This window comes from Sinohyriopsis cumingii, chromosome 15 (assembly GCF_028554795.1).
Source record: "Sinohyriopsis cumingii isolate HCF-2022 chromosome 15, ASM2855479v2, whole genome shotgun sequence".
NCBI classification, from domain to species: Eukaryota; Metazoa; Mollusca; class Bivalvia; order Unionida; family Unionidae; genus Sinohyriopsis; species Sinohyriopsis cumingii.
The window spans coordinates 50162125-50185654 of NC_142975.1; the positions used below are offsets into that span (position 1 = coordinate 50162125).

General features: G+C 36.8%; 1 protein-coding gene across 1 annotated transcript in view; it reads right to left on the minus strand.

The window, feature by feature from the left end:
* LOC149781775 (nucleolar complex protein 2 homolog) overlaps positions 1 to 23530 on the minus strand; it is a 291740-nt gene that overhangs the window by 237003 nt on the left and 31207 nt on the right. Inside the window, exons 11-12 of the mRNA XM_089935927.1 lie at positions 20532 to 20671; positions 18051 to 18162 (exon numbers count right to left, since the gene is read on the minus strand). Of these exons, the coding sequence (XP_089792053.1) occupies positions 18051 to 18162; positions 20532 to 20671 (252 nt within the window). The remainder of the gene's footprint in view (positions 1 to 18050; positions 18163 to 20531; positions 20672 to 23530) is intronic.

Here is a 23530-nt window from a genome sequence, read left to right on the forward strand (position 1 = left end):
GTACGGATCCGCAAATGTACTATGGTATGACGCAAATAAAATATGATTTATTGGGTCCGTAGCTTGAATAAAACTGTTGGGGACATCTCACTTTTTACTTAAAGGCATGAAATATTAAAAAGTCACACTTTTTAGAATATTTTCAACTGATTCTAATTACAGACACCCGAAAGCTATTTTTTTATACCGATTTCACTTTTCCAAATTAAATGTGAAAGTTTGGTTTGCGACCATACAAAAGCAATTAATCTCTTCTAAAATAACAATGCTAGGACCGGAAGTCGGCCATCTTAGTGTAAGACTGAAGTGTGCGTCACCATAGTGTAAGAATGAAGTATCCGTCGTCATAGTGTAAGACTGATGTGTCCGTTGTTATAGTGTAAGACTTAAGTGTGCGTCATCATAGTGTACAAATGAAATGTCCGTTGTCATAGTGTAAGACCGAATGTCCGAAATGTCCGTCATCAGTGCAAGACCAAAATATCCGTGATCAAAGTGTAAGACTGAAGTGTCCGTTACCATAGTGTAAGACTGAAATATCCGTCAACATAATGTAAGACATAAATATCCGTCATCATAGTGTAAGACCGAAACATCCGTCATCATAACCTCGGTTCCGGCTTCTTAACACAAGTATGTATGTATGTATCCAATATTATTTTTTTTAACAGAAAGGTAGGACGGGTGAACAAACGACAAGCAGGAAGAAACTATGGAGAAGGAACAACCTGAAAGTAAACTAAGTACTTAAAAAGGGTAATTCCGTCTTGATTTTCGACTTCTCCAAGGGTACCGCGTGTCTTCAAATGCGTGGGCGTCTTTGCATGAGTAACACAATCAAGCAAAGAAATATTATCATCCAATAATGGCATCCCTTCATTTTCCTACAATACAAAGAACACTTGATAACGGAATTTGATAACTGTTACATCATAGTGGTGGGGGTCAAAGGAAGAATGTACCGGTAAAAATAATATGATACAAACATATAATACCTTCCTCATGACGAAAAGGATGCAGAAACTAAAAGAAAAGATCCAAGCACAATAGTAAAATTACAAACCTTTCTTTTAAAAAAAATAAACTTAATGATGTATTTCATCTGCTGTGACTTGTATGCTGGGACGAATTCGTTTATTCGATAAGAATTTATCTCTTTTCTCTGTAGGTTTTGGTACAATAGAACTTGCTTTTTATTTCCTCATTTATTCCAATACATACAATTATATAAGTAGTGCCTTGCCATATAATTAAGAAAGTTAATTGGTACTCCCATATTTTAGTACTGTATTCGGTATTTACCTGAAAAGGAAGTTAAAGTATCGGTATTCTAAAACTATTTAATACGTTCGTGCGATTACAAACTGACCTTTCTGTAATTATCGTGCTCTGCTATGCAACGTTACCTTAAGAATTCAATAACAGCCAGTTACGGACGTCATAGCGAAATCAGAAACTAAAATGACCGACAGTACATGCCATGGCTATTGGTGGATTTTTTGTTGATGACGTTCTATTCATTTAAAGAACGAAATTCGTAAATTGAACAAGATACGCAAGAAAATTCTTTCAAACTTTTCCGAAACTCATGTTTATAAAAGTTTCATAAATCCTTCTGTGAGAAAACTGCAACTTATGTAATTAGGCGAAATTACACACATACATACACGCGCACACACACGTGTATACAATTTAACCTATTTTAAAAATGTGATCGTAATCCTGTTTCCGACAAGTGGCTTCTAAGAGCGGCTGCAGCGGACACTCACGCACAAGTAACTGAATGATTCGGGCGAGACATCCCCGGTTTTCCCCTCCCCACCCCACCCCTAAACAAAATCATAAATGTCAAAATTTTCTAAAATCTGCGATGTGATTCTGTTTGAATCAAGTCCAGTTCACCACATTTCGGCCACAACATATTTTGTAAGTGCCTTTATTTTCAAGTGGTAAGGAAATTAAACTCTAGTCAACGGTCAGTTTCACATCCTCAACATAAACATTTAAAATATCAGGAAGTATTGTTACAGTTCTCGAGTGAATTGGGGGGGGGGGGGATAGGAGAGGAAGAGAATGGATCTAAATCTTTTTTCTCATTCCCAGGATGGCCTGCGTACTATTTAACATTAGGCTGGGTTTACTTTTCTTGGTGTAATTGTCCAATCAATATTTCAATTGTTCAAAATATATTTTAGAGCATATTTAACTTGGAGCCCAAAAATATCAGCCATTAGAAACAGCAATTTTTATACCAATAACTGTCCTGAAGAATTTCCAGTATTACTGCTGGATCTTGAAACCATCTGTAATATTCTTGAGCGAAAACAGGATATTTAAATCGCTGCCATTGCAACCATGCTACATGTAAGACTGGCACCAATTTGGGACGGCCTAGTAAGATCAGAAGTCTTTTGGTGACAATACCATGTCAATATGACTATCCACTTTCGAGCAGAAACCAATAAAAAAGATTTTCAAAACGGCCACCTCGGCAGCTATATTGGGTGTACTATTGGCACAATTTTTGCTCACTGCCAATTAAATAAATATCCATCCATTCAAAAGGAGCGGCCATAGCAAGATTTTTTAAGATGGCCACTGGTGGCCATAATGTATGTTACATCGGCCCCACATTAATTTTATCCAAGTGGATATCAAAAGAACTCCTGTGATCGGAACCGGATGTCGATATGACTTTCCATTCAAGAGAAGTAACAATAAAAAGATTCATGATTACAGCAGGGGCCCCGGGTGGACAAGTGGTTCGAAGCGCTCATCGTTACTGATCACTGTCAACTCACCTCTGCCTGCATAGGTTCGAATCTCGGGCTCAGCCAATGTGGGGGTACGTGAGAAAACTCCCGTGGTTCGGTGATTCCGGGATTTCCCCTGGTTCTTCCTCCACCAGTTATACCGGCCGCCATATATAGCTCAATACTGTGTGCTGAAAATGGCGTTAAACCCACAACAACATGAAGACTGCGGCAATGCTTACGATCCTGCATGTACGATCGGCATCTTTTGACTTAGAACCAGCTAGATCTTATAAAATCCTATTTTAAGTGACCGTCCGTTTAGGTTGAGTAGCTGCAGAAGGAGTGCAGCCATAATGAATTACAAATTAATATTTTCATTTATGACGAAGTAGATATAATAGAATGTCTTCTGGTGAAATCCAAATGCTGATGTGGTTTTCCGCTTAGGAGGCAGATCAATAACAAAATCTTAAAGACGACTGCCATGGCGGCAATATTATTTGTCAAATCGCAACTATTTTCACTTAGCACCAACTAAACATCGTAAGAAATCTCAAGCTGAAACTCCCATGTCGACAAGAACATCCAACCAGGAAAAGAACCAATAACAAGATTTTCAAGATAACTGCCGTAGCGGCCATATTGGATGTCAGATGGATAATTTCATTTGGCAGTAACTAAGCATCCTACTAAGTCCTCTGGTGAAAACCCAGTGATGATATGACAATCCATGAAGGAGAACTGGCGATAATAAAAAAATGTTATATTTTGGCTACCATGATTGGCACGGTTTTCATTCAGGACCAACAAGGCACCTTAAGAAGTCTTCTAGTGAAAGACATTTGTCGATACGACTTTCTGTTGAAAAGGAGTAGCGATAACAATTTTTTTTTTTAAATGGTGATAATGAAGCCTTACTGGATGTAGCATCCATATCATCTGCATACAATAACAACTAGCGAACATAATATATCTGTGGGTGTAAAAATCATGTCATTATTACTTTAAATTTAGGGGAAGAAACGATGGCATGGTTTTCAAGATGGCTACCATGGCGACCGTATTGGATGTCGGATCGGCGCCAACTATCAGAATCAACTGAAAATCATAGTCTTTTAGTGATAACCCAACATATTGGCTTGGTATTGTGCATTTAACGCCATTTTTAGCACATAATAAACTATACATAGCAGCCAGTATATTTGGTGGAGAAAGAATCCAGGAAGAACCACCGACCCAGGGAAAACTATTGGCAAGCTTTCTCACATACCCGCTTTGGCCGAATCGAGACTAGGATGCAGGCGGACAAGACTGAATGTGTCCGTTCTTGTCGTTCTTTCATAACGTCGGTACGCTCAAGAAATTGTTCTTTTGCAACTTATTGGGGATTTACGTCAAAATCCTTATTTTCTAGTCACTAGCGTCTAAACACACCCAAGCTTACGTAATATTATAAACTGTCTCATGACCAGTCCAATCAAAACATCCTCGAAATTTCCTTCAAGTCAAAAAAGAAACCTCATATGTAATTCACCGCCACTGAGAACTATATTCAAAACTACTTTTATTCCCATGGCACAATATGGCGACGAAAGGAGACAAAGTAATAATCAGAACAGTATTGGCCTTTACAGTCGCAATATCGACCGATACATCGCTTGGCCATTTCCGTCAGTTCGTGAAATACGCTCAGACGTAGTTGCAGGAATTCAAGTCAATTTATTGTGTTTGGTGATTCGACTGTGACAAAGTGGAGACTTTATGTTCCGACATCAAAATATAAGGAACGACAGCAAAATGTAAGGATGTTCCGATTGTGACTTGGTCTACTTCCGCTGCCATGGTGTTCTATGTGAGTGAAATTCATCAGACTTGTGTATAATTCTACCATTACTTCCGAAGTTATTTCTTGACTTGACGGAAATGGCCGAACGATGTTTCGATCGATGACCAATCATGCTCACGTGTACTGATTTACATCAAGTACGTGTATATCTCGTAATCTCTCTTACTGGTTGTGCAAGTCACATTTCCATGATATGGGATAATCATCCTGGCAAAGATAAGTAATATATTGGGAATAAACCTGGCAACCCCATAACATTATTTATATGCGGTAAATTCTTTGATAACGAGAGTGTTAAAAATAAACACAGGTTGTTGTTGTTAAAGGGTTTAACGCCATTTTTCATCACAAGATAGACTATACATGGCGGCCAGTATAAATGGTGGAGGAAGAACCCGGGTAAACCCCGGAAAGAACCACCGACCCACGAAAAACTGACAGGCTTTCTCGTGTACCCATAATGGCCGAGCCCGAGGCTCGAACCCACGCAGACTGAGGTGAGATGAAAGTGATCCGAAACGGTGAGCGCTTTAGACCACTCGGCATGAACAAGTTTTTTTTATATGCTAATAACCGCAAGTGGAAACCAATGACTTTTGAATGTGTACAGTGAGTTTAACATGTAGATGTATGGTTTGAAGCTAAAGCCGTACAAAACAATGACTTTTGATTGTCTGGAAAATGTGCGTGTGTGTATCTGTGTGTTTTGGATATTCAACATAGCTTTAACAATTTTTCACTCATATCCCTCCGACGTATGCGATGTGGTAGTGATGTCTAGCACTGGGGCATCATGCCATAGACATTTAGCATCATGTCCCACCCAATCACATTATACTCGCACCCGCAACCTCCCGCATCCGAGGCGGAAGCTCTAATCACTAGGCCACCGGAGCGTTCTAGGAAAAAAATATGTACAGTTACGCTTTAAAGATACGCTTAAAGAATGAACTAAAATTACAGTAACGTAATGTGATGATGTTTCTCTGTGTTTCAACTGCTATCATTGTTTTTGAGACAATCTGATAAATAATTTTCCTTCTTTAATGAATGCAATTTATTTTTTAACATGATGCTAGAGTTTAAAAGATTTTTACGATTTGTACAATGCCTAATAAGGGCCCCGACCGAGTCATGGGTTTGATCCCCGGCCGAGTCATACCAAAGACTTACAAAAAAGGTACTAACAGCTGCCTCGCTTGGCGCTCAGCATTAAGATGTTAGTGTTAGGACTGGTCGGCCTGGTGTTAGGATAATGTGACTGGGTGGGTCATCATGCTACATGTCTGCGGCATGATGCCCCAGTGCTAGACATCACTATAAACTGTCACAATGCCGACATCGTAGCGATATGATTAAAAATTTTTTAAAGCTACGTTAAAAATAGAAATCACACACACACACACACACACACCTAAGAAGGGAGCCTATGTGGCATAACAAATTCTGCGAACTTTATGAATTATTGGAATTCACACATTCTTGTTAGTCTAATGACTCTGGTACAGCAGAATGGTACAGAACCATATGGTAATTTGCCTCGAGACTGATGCGTATCACGGCCATTACACCGTTCCAGGTTTTGATGATTATAAATACTATTTCCTCGCCGTCATAAATTGCGTTATCATTAAGCGCGTTTATCATCCTCGCAATAGCAAAATGACAGGTAATAAAAAGACCATTCAGAATGTGACGCAAATGATCAACATATCGTAGGATATACAATGTCATGAATCCTATCACTACAGTCGTCCTTTTGTGTCGTCCTAAGGGACCCACAATTTCATTTTATTGTTGAAGGGGATGGAGTGGGGGCAGGGGATTTTCTTGTCGTGCTTTCAACGACATTATTCAGCAAACGATAGGCTACAGACGACGGACGGTAGAACTGGCGGAAGAACCCTGAAGAACCTCGTTAACAACCACCGACACAAGGGAAGCTGTCTCAAATACCAACACTGAGCAAAACCGAGACTCGAACCCGCGCAGAAAGAGATGAGATGGCAGTGGTCGGTAAAGGTGAGCGCTTAAGACCACTCGACCACCCGAAGCCCCTCGAGGAGGGGGAGGAGTTGATAACTGAGATGAGAATTTCTTTAGAAATAGAACATCTTTCTGTTTTTAACCTGAATTTTGTCCAACTCATATCAAAAACGTAATTAGTTCTTTTGCTACACCAACGAGCAAGAATGTTTTCAAGATTTGGTGGGCCACAAAATTTCGTCAAAAGAATTCCAGCCACACACCAACCCCCACCCCGCTCCTCTTTCCACTCAATAAAATTAAATGGTCAGTCCATACATTCTTTTTTATGGTGGTGTTCCATTTTACCGTCATTACTACATCTACCAGTAATATAAGGCACACGAAGAAAAACCACTAAGAAAAAAAATTTAAAAAAAATAAAACAACTAAAATGGGACTTCATTTATCTCTACACGACCTTTGTCCATATGGTAGCATGTACGCTGTATGGATCTATTTCTTGAGGGAAAGGTCAGCGTGATTTGTGATAGAACAATTTCACTGAATTTGAGTGAGCAATACTTTCAATATCCTTTTTACACTATGTCTTTTATTGACCTCTTTTTTCTTTTTTTTTTTGTTGCTTTTTTAACTATTTTTGTTTTTAAATTTTAACTTTTGGGGAGGTCTGGGGCTTTGAATGATGAGAGAGAGAGAGAGAGAGAGAGAGAGGGATGGGCGTAAATATTTACATTCAAATATGCACCTCTGTCTGCGTGGGTTCGAGTCTTGGGTGGCCAATCTGGGTATGTGAGAAAGCTTGCCAGTAACTTCTCGTGGGTCGGTGGTTCTTTCAGGGGTTTTCCCGGGTTCTTCCTCCACCATTTATACTGGCCGCCATGTATAGCCTACCTTGTGCTGAAAAATGGCGTTAAACCCTACAACAACAATAGCAACAACAACATTCAATATGTGAATGAGTATATTTAAAAGGTAGAACTTGTCTTCAGTTTATTTTCTTTCTAAAAATTGCCTTCTCTTCTTTAGTACTTAGCTGAAAATATCAGGGAAGAAGAATTGCAGAATTAACTGTGTTACCCTTCTTGAAATAAAGAATTATTATCATTAACTTTTTTTATTATAATGTTGGATGCGACACTAATCCAGCAAAATAAGGAATAGGTATCTAATAAACCTCATCCAGGGCTGGATCAGGTCAAGTGGGATGGGGGTGCTTCACTATTTTAAAGGGGCTCTGACTTTCCTCGAAAGGGCACTAAAACAAAAGTCTGTTTTCTATTTATTCAAAGCGTGCACAATACCCAATAAACGTGCGCATGAATAAAACGATGGTCAAACTTCACGATTTCACGCGACAAGTGATTATATACGTTTGTGTGTTTACTTTTTTTGGGGGGGGGCTGGGCGTGTGGTGGGTGACCTCGAAGCCCGCCCCCCCCCCCCCCCCCCCCCGGTGATCTATAATTTGTGAATTAAACTACTGAAGTATAGTAACGGCAATCAGTAGTATAGAAAACCTGCACAAGTATCAACAGGTGAAATTGAGTGGATCACGAACTAGTACAGTAAACAAACACAGGAGGTCCCGGTTACTGAGCAAATTTAAAGTATTCTACTTGTATAGCTTAAACATGTCCTGGTATAAATTCTCTTTAATGAACCCCATACCTGTAATTGCCTGTCTCATAGTAGATTTGTGTCTTTAGGTAAGTGTAAACTATTTTACCTGGCAGAAATTTAGGCGTGTTCTAATGGCAGAAATTTAGGAGTGTTCTAAATGTTAACCGTGTGCGTGTCGCGAATGTGTCTGGAAGGTGAATGAAAGGTTATAAAATAATATAACCTGTCACATTATAGTCACTTTAATGCCTCAGAATTTAGCTATCAACATTTTGTACAACCAATGTTTCATTCATTCTTGCGTACCATACTATGTTACTGGCGTATATGATGCACGAATCAAAATAATCAAAATATGTAACATACAAACACCTCTGCGAAACAGTTCTTATATATATATATATATATATATATATATATATATATATATATATATATATATATATATATATATATATATATATATATATATATTCACCTCTTATTATCGTTCAAAGGAGCCAAACAATTCGACTTCCTCATGGCGAGGTTACCATAATTATACATAATATTACTATAATATTACTACTGTGTAAATAAATATGATAATAGTGCTAATAAAATGACTCAGATTAGACTAAGACATCTTACAGTGAGGACCTATGTATACAGCACTCCCTCACAAAAAGGTGATTCAGTATAATGCCATCTCCATATATATATATATATATATATATATATATATATATATATATATATATATATATATATATATATATATATCCATCCTTATGTGTAGAGGATGAACAGAAGAACCCAAGCAACCCGGGATTACTCTGGATGGGTCTCCACACTAATACCCATATACAATGTGAAGAAATAGGATACAACCAATTACCGCAGCAGTGAAAAGCGAGTGTTTTACCACTATGTAATAGAGCTCCTGAATTGTTTTATGGTCATGTTAGATTAAATAATGAGTTACTCATTTTTTTATCGTTACTAGCAAACACAGAATCAAGCAGCAAGAGACATCATTAATCCCAAAATGGAAATACATAAATAACTATAATTTTTTAGAAGAAATGATTAATGAGAAACTGACAAGATTCTGCGATCACACAAACAGACATGTAATGTTCAGTTTAAAAGCACGAACAACAAAATACTCAGAATTATAGATATACACTTTATGAAGTTCTACCCACCCATCCATTAAATATTCTTCCTGGGAATTACTAGTGGACACATTTAGTAGTACAAAAAAAAAAAAACAATTACGTTCTACCATTATCCTCACTATTTTTTTAAAATGCGTAATGCCTACCATATGATCTTAAATTTATGATTTTGCATGGCGACAAAATATTTCTTTTTCAATCATTTTGATCTGACATACTCAAAGCTATCTGTTGTGGATATATGTAGTGTTTCATCTTGAATACTAATCAACCAACACGATATACTCTGATCTACATAACCTAGTTATTTATCATGAAAGTTTTTTTCCGACTCTAAAATCCTCAATTTAAATAACAGTAGTTTTCCGTCTCCTGTGGAAAGTTTCCTCAAGCAAAATTTCCATTACCTGACCAACGATCGAGACCCGCCCACTGCGACTGTGGTCAATGTTCACAGCAAATTATCTAACACCAAATGACCTATACTCGGATCCATCAACTGTGAGGAATGACCAACCCCAGTAAAGTTCAATCAACTTGATTTATCGCATCCTTTGATAATGACAATGAAAGCCTTCATACTGTCCAACAGGTGTGTTTTGCACTTATTTCAACTCAATACATGCTTAAGGATTATATGTCCGTTTTACTTCAGAGTTGACGTTATTGAGTTTATGTATGGACTATAGTTAATGACATTATCAATGGCGACTTTTTTAAAATGCCACACTATTTACAGTGGTAGGCACACACCGTTGTCAATACATCCGCCCATCTGTCACACTTTGGTTAAGCTTTGCAGTTAGGTCAATTTCCAAGCAGGTAATGGACACAAGTATTGGACTTAGCATATACTAAAATTGTTGCATTAACTTAATTTGCTTTTCTTACGATTACAACTATTACTGGCACTTTATCCCCTGGCCACTTTTTTGTCATATTATTCTTCATATCTTTATTCTCCACACACACACACACCACAAATATTTTTATTTTTTATTTTTAAAAATTCTTTTTTCCATGTATTGTTTTAAAAATAGCCTAAATCTCCTTTCCATCAGAATCATAGCATTGGTCTCCTTTATCTTGCATTTTGCGTTTAAATAGTTTTTACTATTCAAATTTAAACTGACATCTTCTACATCTCAGAAACAAATATATTTAAATAATGAAGTATGTACTGAGAAAATACTTTTGAAACAAAACGTTTTATTACATCATAAAAAGCGTTTCAACACAATTTTCAAAATATGATTAGTGTTTTCCATTATAGTATTATATTTACAAATCCATAAAAGAAATCATAAGGGAATTAAAATAGACTTGCATTTTGTAAATAAGGAAGACGGAAAATGTATAGTTAATAAAGAAATACTGCTGGAAACCCCCATATAGTCAAGAGGAAAATAATGCAGCAAAAAACAAGTAAAACATCCAGTACATTTTATCATTTTCACAACAATTGACAATTCAGGAAATGTAACTGGAACACATTACAACAGGGCGCAGAAAGAAGCTATTAATTTAGGAGTGTTTGTATACATACAGAGGAAGGTGTCTGAGTCAAGACCCAGTGGTGACTGCAGTCATGAAAATTACTCATTGAATCATTCAGTTGTATATAAATAACATGAATCAAGTGTTTCTATTTTTATTCCACCATAACAATACTCAACAACACGAAATGATGACTAATCCCGACCACCTCTACCACAGTGTTCAAACTCACGTTATAAAGGCCTGATGTGCTCTCTAAAGTATAAGAGGAGACAACCTTTAGGTCCGGGATGCAATGCATCCTGATATTTCCATCCGACAGGCCTTGGGATTTTTGAAAAAGTGCAGTCTATATAAAACCAAATTTCCTATTTTTCGGACTTAAGCTTAGTTTGCTTTTTATCTTTTGTTTAATATGCCTTTAGGGCGGGGATCTCTAAACATGTTACATAGCATTGTATAGCCAGGTGGTGATGATGTGTTATTAAACGATACATATATATGCAGTGAATGACTCACTTCAACATTGAGTTACCTATGGGAAGTAACCTATGGCAATGCCATACATGCCGTAAATCAGACTGCAAGATTTAACTCCCTTGTTTATGACAGGTGGTGCAAGCAACTAAATTCAGTTTGCCATTATGGACATAAAGCAGGTGTATATTCCATATTTTTATTCTCACATAAAAAATTTCAAACTACGATAAAAAACAAAAACAAACAAAGAAATTATAAGCTTTCTGGAAATAAATGGTGTTGGAATAATTACTACTAAAATAATTAACAATAATAACCAAGGTCATAAATTGAAACCAAATAAAACATTTTTCTCTTCTTTCATGCTTTTAATTGGATCAGTGACATATCTTGGAAATTGTGGCCCATATGCAGCTTACCGACTGGCACCTGCCTAATCTATTGTCTATAAATACAATTAGTGGGCCCTTATGCTTTGCATATTCTTGCAATATGGTAGCCATGCCCCTGAACTGGATAGATTTTGAAGGTCTGTGTTATGAGTGTACCAACAGGAAATTCTGTTAAATGTTGTCATGCATGGTTTGCCTCTAACTAGTATATAATCCCAAAACCTGGCAAACCCAGTTTAGCAAGAAGTGCAGGTCATTACCAGCACAGCTTACTTTCAATGAGACTTAAGTGATCATTGTGTGTGTGCACATAAAGCTGCATGACCAGGCATGCAACAGCATGCAGGAAACTGACAGAAAATAGTTACAGAGTATCTGGTGTACCTTGCCAATAGCAATTATGATAAATATGAGAGAGATATATCTGTCATGGAATTGTACTTAATGTCGATGCATTAGACCAGAAGTAAAATGTGCTCAAGTTTTGTTCCATGAACAGCATTATCCAGCAGTGGTTTATTTGTTGTTGTTGGTGGTGGTGGTGGTGGTGGGGTTTAACGCCATTTATTTGCATCTTATATTATTTTAAAACAGTTCAGTTCACTACAAGCTGCACAAACAAAGTGTTTGCAATAGAAAATCAATAAATTTAAGTTCTCTGGCCAGGGTATCTACACAAAAGGTTTTGTTAGGAAGCTGTTCACCTTGTGGGAGTGATCTTCACCTGTAGAGGTACGTGAAATATACAATTGTGTTCTCTTGTCACAATTCGTATTCTATAGAACTGTTGCAGTATTTATTCAAAAGTTTACAGATAGGTCTGACCTCTGTCATATAATGCCATGTTCTTAGATGCACTATAATCTGTTTTCAAGTTAGGCATCTTATAATTGAACAGACAAATTGAATTCGTTTAAATGTTGCATGTATTAAATAATGAGAAAATGTTCTTATAATTTTGTAAGATTTTTCATGTCGGATACAGATTCATATGCCAACATAAAATATATATATAGTACTCAGTGGGGTTTTGTATAACATGTATACTGCTGTTGGTGATGAAACTGGCTTTGAGGAAGATCATAGTTGTCTGTGGTTAGGGATGAAAGCTTTGGGATCAACAGGTCTGCAGCAAACAAGGGAGCTCTTGCAGGATTTTTTGGCAGACTGGCAGGAGCAAACATTGTGTGGTGGCTCCCTGATCATTCAACACAGTGATGAGACTGAGGATACTTTGTGGTTGTCAACAAGATGCCAAAAGTTATATGTTCCGCTTTTATCAGTTGTTTTCAGCACATGATAGGCTATACATGGCAGCCAGTATTAATGGCAGAGGAAGAACACGGGAAATCCCCGGAAAGAACCACCAACTCTCGAGAAGCTACTGGCAAGCTTTTTCACATACCCACATTGGCTGAATCTGAGACTCGAACCCATGCAGACAGAGGTGAGATGGCAGTGATCTGTAACGGACAGCACTTTAAACCACTCGGTCACTCAGGGCCCCTTTAATTCAGTGAGCATCGTTCTGTTAAATACATTGTTGGAATTTATGCATATGAGTCTGGTGTAAGATTTAATCAATCACATTATTAATAAACATCTCACTCATTAAACTGCTTTTAGTGCCTTCCTTTATAATCTAATCCCAATATGGATTATCATATTGTCGTAGTGCTATAGCATAAACTTTCACTCAGTAACAAAATGAATGACCCCCCATGATCCCACTACAAAAAAATGATTATCTATTGCTATGAAAGTTTTGGATCAAAAGTCTTTTACTCTTTGGAAAATACATCAATGTGCATTAAAATGGTTTTATCACATTCGGCAATAGTAGTAAACAGCAGCATGAAAACTTGTAGAGTCGACATATTCTTCAACTCGCAAACTTCACTCTGATGCATCATGTGACTAATATGTATGCTCTATTTTTAAATAGAAAAGCCCCAACTAAGTCTAATCTTGAGCCTCTTTCAATTTAAATGGAAAAACCCCAAGTCTAATCTTGAGCCTCTTTCACTTTATATTTTCTGCCTTTTTACATGGAACATAATCTTAATTTGATGATATTTCAACAGTTGGAGTGACAGAAAAAAGTAAGTAAATTTAACAGTGCTCTTTAAAGTGCTGTACCTAAGATTGCTGCTAACATTATGAAAATCTGCACTAATCTAATTGGAACAAGCCAATAAAGTGTCCACTGAATTTCTGCAAACACTATAAAAGCCACTAAAGAAGAATGTCCATTGAACAAATTTGATCAATCTGTCTAAAAAAAGTTATCATTGGTTTCCTTTTTGAGCATGTATTTTGATTTATACTTGCTCCTATGTTTATGCCAATCTCCCCACTCCCCATGACTGTGGAGCAAAACAGGACATGATATCATCAACAAAAATATATTTGTGCCATGTACATAATATTTTTACTTCATGAGAGGCAGGCACACTATTCTGTTAATATAACTTTACCTTCCATCAAGATGTGAAAGACAGCCCAGTGTTTTCAGGAATACGATCCTATTTATATTAAACATGTTTGTTACACCATTCTGCTAAAATGGAGGAATTTTCTTCATATTGAAAGTGAGAAAGACAGTACGGTAGGGAAATACTCTTTTACTTCAGATAATAAAATCAGGTAATAAAATCAGGTAATAAAATCAACCCAAATTACTGTATGTAAAAGCCATCTATAAAGAGGACACTAATAACAACTCTAAAAGTCTAGTGATCTACATTAAAATAACATGGAAATGGACATTTTTATAATATTATGAAAACCTTATATAACCAGATGTAGTTTATTAATTCTTTCTGCACTACTTAATACATTTCCACCATTATTAATTTAATAGCAGTTCATTCATCTGCTACATATTTTCTTGTCATAATTTGCACAAAAACATTTCTACAATCTGCAACAACTATGTCAAAACTTCTGTACACTCTGTGAGATGTGTGTCAAAATTTATGTACGGTGTGATTTGTGTACAGTCTTCAATATATGTGCTCAACAGTACAAATTTTGCAGTAGTTAAAAAAAATACATGTGCAACAAAATTTAACTCACATAACTGTTATGTGACTCTTTCAAGTGCAGGCCCTCAGTGAATGTAACACACACATAAATGTTATGTGACTCAAGTGCAGGCCCTCAGTGAATGTAACACGTATAACTATTATGTGACTGTAAACTGCATGTCCTGACTTACCATACCTCACAAATAACTGATTTAACTATATTAAATGTAGGTCTGGACAGAGTATAACCCACACATAACTGTTATGTGACTTTAATAATTGCAGGTCCTGAATTAACATAAACCAAAAATAACTGTTATGTGGCTGTCATAACTACCAGTGCTGAACGAATGTTACAGACACATAACTGTTATCTGACTAATATATACAGGTGCTGAATGAATATAACCCACCCATAACTGTTATGTGACTGTATTAACTGCAGGTCTGAACAGAATGTAACCTTATGTGACTGTAATGCAGGTCATGACTGACTGTAACCCATGCATAGCTGTTATGTGACCATATTACATGCAAGTCCTGATTGAAATTAACCTTTATACAACTGTATTAACTGCAGGCCCTCACTGAATGTAACTTGATGCAACTGTATTAACCACAGGCCTTGACTGAATGTAACCTTATATGACTGTATTGGCTGAATGTATCCCACACATTACTGTTAAATAACTGCAGGCCCTCACTGAATGTAACTTGATGCAACTGTATTAACCACAGGCCTTGACTGAATGTAACCTTATATGACTGTATTGGCTGAATGTATCCCACACATTACTGTTAAATAACTGCAGGCCCTCACTGAATGTAACCCACACATAACTTTTATGCAATTGTAGTAACTGTAGACCATTGCTGAATGTAACCATTATACAGCTGTATTAACTGCAAATCTTAACTGAATGTATAACACACAACACTATTATGTTAACTGTAGGATCTGGTTGAATGATGTGAACTGACAATGATACAGACCAGCATAATGTGTGCCTGTTTGATTACAAAGAATAACATAAGGCTTTAAACAGTGCATACGCAAACGGAAAGGGAATTAATCAATGCTGACATGGGTAAAGAAGATAATTCGCATTTTATCTCACTAAATGTAAAGGCTACAATTTGATCCATACAAATGTACAAAGTGCTAGCTAAATTACGGGACATGTCATGTTTTGAAATGTCCCTGTACTTGTCAACTACCCGCAATTTACTTGGGATATTTTTCTGTAGGTCAATGGTTCTCAAATATTTTACACCGATGGCCAACCCACAGCCCACTTTTGTGGTTCTCAAATATTTTACACCCATGGCCAAACCACAGCCCACTTTTGTGGTTCTCAAATATTTTACAACCATGGCCAAACAACAGCCCACTTTTGTGGTTCTCAAATATTTTACAACCATGGCCAAACAACAGCCCACTTTTGTGGTTCTCAAATATTTTACAACCATGGCCAAACAACAGCCCACTTTTGTGGTTCTCAAATATTTTACACCCATGGCCAAACCACAGCCCACTTTCAAGTATGTGGTGTATGGTTAATACATCACCTGCAGCAAAAATGTGGTCCACAAGTCGGCTGTGACTCAGATTTTGAGAACCTGTCCTACAGGAATTTGTCAGGGGCAACACTTTTATTTTGGTTCGATTGACAGTTACCATATGGTAAGGTTGCTGAGGGTAAATGATGCATGTTAAAAAACCATTATCCTATACAAGATATAACACCTAGGATTTTCAGTAATTAACATTGGGGGAAGGGGGAACTGATCAGGAAATAGCAAAACATCATGATAAGAAACATGAAGCACACCCACAAGTGAAATTACATAACACCCTTTATCAACTGTGGTTTCCTGGTTGAATATTACCAACTCAAACAACATTATTCTTTTTTTCATGATACAATTCTTATCCAGGTCTATCAAATATTAATTTCTAAAACAATGATATCAAGCAATGTAAGGAGAAATCTCACACAGTTTTTGAATATTTCCGTCTCACTTCCAGAGTTCAATTTCTCACAGGATAACAAATTTCTTATGGTAATTTTTTTTCCAGGGATTGCTCACACCCAAAAGACAATTATTTGCAAGTGTGGTTTTTTTAAACAAAATGTATATATTTGAGTAAACTTATTGATGGAATTAGAGATGGACACAGTTCAGTCATAACTGTGTCATATTCAACAGATATCAGTAACTTACAAATATGTTAAATGTGAATGCAAATTTATTTTATATATTGCATCAATTTGCGTGGATGACTTCAAAAAAAAAAAATATGATTTGACAGAATTCATTGAAATTTCACAGAATACTAAGGTCAAATCTCAGTCTGACAAATTTGATATATCATAGATAAGGTTTTCTTTCACAAATTCCGAATTTTTACATAACTGACAACCTAACTAGACCATCTCAGAAAAGCAATTGATTATATTTTCCATTAGGTAGTCCAGTTTTCAATAAGATGTAACAAAATGCCACAAGTGTGACTCAAGACTTGTTCTGTGATGGTAAACTATATCCTCCATTACAGTTTGACAAGCTGTAGTTCCAAGCCCTATGGAGCTTATTAGATTCTTGCTGTCTCACAACTTGACGTCAACCTTCCCGCTTTTTTTGCCCAAGAAACTGAATATTTGTTTTCATTCTTCTGTAATATTAAAACTATCTGAGAGGCATATTTTCCCTTTCGCCTTGAACTTGTAACACTTGTTGGACACCATTTATAGAAAAATCTCTTAGCAACAGGTTCATCATGTAGCTGTTTTGCATGAAATGTTGATACTTGATATTAACATTTGATTGATTCGAATTTGAACACATTGAAAAGTTCAGTACTTATAAACAAATGTAGTGACTATATAGGAAAAATCATTGTCAGCTGAGTCCTTAAGAAAAAGCTTGATTATGCAACTGTTTTGCATGAAAAAATATGTGCAGCTTAAAGCATCTGAGCTACTCCTAAAAGTTAGTCAGGCTCCATGACCAACTCCACTGAATCTAATATCCAAAACAAATATGGGCAAGCCAGTATCCACATTTTTGTGTTTATTCCTTATGTCCATATTTTAAGGGTCATTTCCATAAGATTTATGGTCCAGACAGAGACTAGATAGTAACAACCATTTATATATAACAGGACAACAACAACAACAACAAAAGTAGTATATTACATTTATGCAAGGATACAATATTACCTCTCAGTTAAAGGAGTGGGGATGGGGAGGAAGGAGACAGAAAAAACCACCACCTACCTCCAGCAAGAAGGGCAGCACAGGAATGAATGTGTTGGTTGAGCTGGTAACAGCATTCAAAGCCCTCACACAGTGGAATCTTAATGGGTAGTAACGTGCTGTAGGAACCAGTCTAAAATTAAAAAAATTAAGTGTAGTTAAATTGAAACAAAGGAGAAACAAAAGAGATATAAATTTAATTTTTAATGAGATATTTTATGACTATTCTAATTAATTAATTATAAAACATTCCTTTTAAAAAGGGAACCACATTGACTGTGTTTTGAATGTCAGACTCATGGCCTTAAAGTTCCTGGGAGAGCAACCATGGTTGGTCTATAGGCCAGGTGCTTTAATTTGAGCATCTTTAAATATAGCATTTCATGTGCTGATGTATTGTTAAACACCAAATCAAAGTAAATCCAGTTAAAATGTACAATTACCCTAAATGTTAGACAAAAGGCTAAGCTGATCTAATTACATCTGTCATTAAAGCTCAGACTGAACAGAGCAAAGCTGATTATCAACATTCCAATTATCCAGATTGTTTTCCTTTAAGACTCCCACCATATCCCCAACAAATATAGATTTGCAGCTTCTTAAAACTAATTATCAAAATCACTGTCTTCTGATGGATCTATATAACAGGTGTTGAACTATATCATGGCTACCATATGGTTTGGTTTGGTTTTTGATGCTTTACAACACATCAACACAAGTAGGTTATTTAGTGCTGAGGGAAATGGAGTAAAGTGCCTTGCCCAAGGACACACTATGGAAGCTGATTATACATGGTCCAATGGCAGGATTCGAACCAGGATCATTTTAGCCAATTGTCCAGTACACTAACCATGGACCCACCAGGTTGCCATAGCTACTTGCTAATTGTTGTTGTTGTTGTTGTTGTTGTTGTTGTTATAGGGTTTAATGCCATTTTTCAGCACAAGATAGGCTATACGTGGTGGCCAGTATAAATGGTGGAGGAAGAACCAGGGAAAACCCCAGAAAGAATCACCGACCCAAAAGAAGCTACTGGCAAGCTTTCTCACATACCCACACTGGCTGAGCCCGAGACTCGAACCCATGCATACAGAAGTGAGATGGCAGTGATCCATAATCGTTAGCACTTTAGCCCACTTGGCCACTCAGGGCCCCAGCTACTTGTTTATAAGTGGAATCCAACTGCAAGCAACCTAGACCCTGACCTGCTTTCAAATAATGCGCTGATTGACCATCATCAAGGTTCAGAATGTTTGTTTGTTTGATTCCTTCTAATAAACTGCAAAGAATCCAGATCTGCTGGCACACTATTTGATAACCAATCAGGCTCTATGCTATTTACAGTTGGAGTAAACTTATAAGTGAGTATTAACAGTACATAAGGTAAGGTTTGCCAACTAAATCTTCTTTGAAACAACCCATCAAATTTTGATATCAATATAATTTTACATTTGCAATAAAGCTCCACATTATCAATTTTTCACAATGCACGGTATGCTGTGCAAACCTAAAATCGGTTTCCAATCATGGCCAAAAATTTAAATTCTATGTCTTAAATGGAAAGAGAAAGTTATTACAAATTAACAAATATGTACAAAGGCATGAATTCCTTTTCATGGAATTGGACAAGAAATACATTCTGCCTTCAATTTAAAAAAGAGAATCATAAATAGAACAAATAATGTATGCCATGTGGTATGTATTATTACACTTCTTTATGTAAAACTCTTTTATTGGTCGAATATTTGATATTTTCAATTCAAAATTCATAGGTGTCTCTCATGTCCTAAAAGTAAGCCATCCAAGCCAAGCTTTGGTCAAAATGAAAGAGACAGAACTCATGTTATTTTCTGCAAACCATTATTCTTCTTTCAGTCTATGACTTTGACACTGAAACTACTGACCCAAAAGTCATGCTTTGTGGCATAGGAGATATTTTGTGGAAACCAATTTTTTCCTCTGAGTACCTCTGACCCTGAACTGTAACCTTTTGAATCCTAAATAAATATGTGTCCTCTTTGTTGCAAATGCAAGTCAGCAATAAAATCTGGACAAAGTAGGTGATAAAGAACTGAACGATATTGTGCTGAAACCATTTTTCTTCTTAAATGGCACTCTGACTTTGACCTTGGAACTTCAACATTTTGATCCCAAAATCAAAAGATGTCTTCCAAGTCTCAAATGCAAGCTGACAACAAATTCTGGTTAATTATAATGAACTCAAAATATCATGTTGAAACCATTTTTCTTCTTTGACTTAGTGGCCTTGACCTTAATCTTTCAAAAGAAAGCAATGCATATTTTACATGCGTTTGATGCAAGCCAGTGAAAGGAAAATAAAACAAATATTGAAAAATTTGACAACAGTTTCAAATAGTACATCAACTGGAAAATCGAAAATACCAGAATGGCTTTCATAATCTCAACAGTCAGAAAAACTTCAGTTAGACCAGCAGACAGAGAGACAAATCAACAGCTGGAGAAAGAGATTGTTCCACTTACTTGATAGTACCAATGATGATCTGTGTAAGGGGATAGATCAAGGGTTCCAGGATATCATTGGGGTACAGGGTGGTCTGTACTCTGACCCAAAGTCCAATACAATGGATGTATTGCCAATTGTACACTGCCTGTACCGATTCCTGCAAATATACAGCATATTAATCAGTCATGTATTGCCAAATGTACACTGCCTGTACCGATTCCTGCAAACATACTGCATATTAATCACAGTCATGTATTGCCAACTGTACACTGCCTGTACCGATTCCTGCAAACATACAGCAATATTAATCATAGTCATGTATTGCCAACTGTACACTGCCTGTACCGATTCCTGCAAACATACAGCAATATTAATCATAGTCATGTATTGCCAAATGTACACTGCCTGTACCTATTCCTGCAAATATAAAGCATATTAATCAGTCATGTATTGCCAAATGTACACCGCCTGTACCGATTCCTGCAAACATACAGCATATTAATCAGTCATGTATTGCCAATTGTACACTGCCTGTACCGATTCCTGCAAACATACAGCATATTAATCATAGTCATGTATTGCCAAATGTACAATGCCTGTACCGATTCCTGCAAACATACAGCATATTAATTACAGTCATGTATTGCCAAATGTACACTGCCTGTACCAACTCCTGCAAATATACAGCATATTAATCACAGTCATGTATTGCCAAATGTACACTGCCTGCACTGATTCCTGCAAACATACAGCATATTAATCACAGTCATGTATTGCCAAATGTACACTGCCTGTACTGATTCCTGCAAACATACAGCATATTAATCACAGTCATGTATTGCCAATTGTACACTGCCTGGACTGATTCCTGCAAATATACAGCATATGAATAACAGTCATGTATTGCCAACTGTACACTTCCTGGACTGATTCCTGCAAATATACAGCATATTAATTATAGTCATGTATTGCAAACTGTACACTGCCTGGACTGATTCCTGCAAATATACAGCATATGAATAACAGTCATGTATTGCCAACTGTACACTTCCTGGACTGATTCCTGCAAATATACAGCATATTAATAATAGTCATGTATTGCCAACTGTACACTACCTGGACTGATTCCTTGAAGTACATAGCATTTTAATAATATTAATATTTGTGTTGTATCAGGTGTCTCAAATTCTAACATACATGTTATCTAACTGTTCAGCTGTCAAACTCAGCATCAGAGGAATCAAGAACTTTTGATGCCACTGTAATATCACAACTGTCACAGCAAATAAAATGTACACATCGCTATAAACTGCCCCACTGCAGACATTGTAGCGATATGACTGAAAAATTGTTAAAGCTACATTAAAAATCCTAATCACACACACACATACATATATATAGAAATATATATGTATGTATTTATATAGATATATATATATATATATGTGTATTTATGTAGATAATATATATGTGTATATGTAGATGTATAAATAGATATGTATATAGGTACATAAATATTCTAAATACAAGGTTGGATTTAGATTTTTAAACTTTGGGCCTATGTGCCCTCTTACCTACAGAAAAGTGACCAATGTCGGAGCACTGAGTGTTTGCTATTAGCTACTGGAGATGAAGATTGTATTAAAAAATAACTCATTAGCCCTGCAACATGTAAATCACCAGACATTAATTTTGCATGATTCTAATCATGGGCAGTGGTACAGGTCCAGTGGATCCATACAAGATGGAATAAGACACTCCGACCCACTGACCTGATAAAATAGTGTGATGATAGCACAGCATTACTGGGTGGACGTCTTCCCTGATGAAGTCAACGGCCAGGGCGGAATTGCTACAAGATGAGCTCAACAACCATGTGCTCAGGACCAGGGCATGCCACACTATATCAATGGATTTCAGCTGTGGCCATCCATTCTGGAGAGGGATGGGCTCCACCAGGCTGTATCTTGCATTTGACACACCACATGAAGACAACTAACAATTCTTCCATACCAGATTGGTATCAGCCTGGGTCAACAATGACTGTGCCTTCCGCTGCACACCAGGACAGAGGTGACAAGTATGCTACTGGTGGAACTTACACATGAGTTGGAGAGGTACAAATGTACCATTATTGGTCTCTGCGAAGTGTGCTGGAAATACTTTGGTGAAATAACAACAGATGAAGGACATAATCTCTACTTCATTGGAAGAGGAGACAAATACAATCATGGCATTGGATTTCTTGTCTATGAGGGCATTGTGAATAGCATTATGGGTTGCTGCCCAGTCTCAAGCAGGCTCATTCCCATCTGCCTGAGGGCGATTCCCTTCAACAACACAATCATACATGCCTATGCACCCACATCTAACTATGATGACAACAAACTGGTGAAATTTTACTACCAACTGCAAGATGTCATTGACAACTCACCCAAGAAGGACATTCTGTTTGTATAAGGTGACTGGAATGCAAAGGTGCTAGTTGATTCACAGACAAACTGGCAAAGTACATGTGGAAATTACAAAGTACATGTGGACATTTTTGCAATACAGAAACAAATGAAAGAGGACTCAGGCTCTTGGAGTTTGCTGCTTACAACAATCTTGTGGTAGCCAACAGGTTCAGTCCTCACAAAGTATCTAGAAGATGAACCTGGCAAAGTCCAGATGGACAGCATCAAAACCAGATGGTGAATACATCTTGTTGAAAAAAGATTCTGCACAGGACTGAATATTGCCAGAACATGAAGTTTTCCAGGAGAAGATATTGGATGTGACCATGATCATGGTTCCCACGTTTTTCTAAATAAAAATTTCCAGGATTAAATCAATTTTTCAAGGTTAACATGGAATGGAATTAAAGAACATTTTGGATTAAAAAAACATGCATTTTCCAAATCTGACAATGTTTCTCTTTCAAGACTTTCCAAAACATATGTCAGAAAATATGAACATGTACGACACCACAAAATGAGTCACACGAAACAAATCTGACTATATTTCTATATATTGG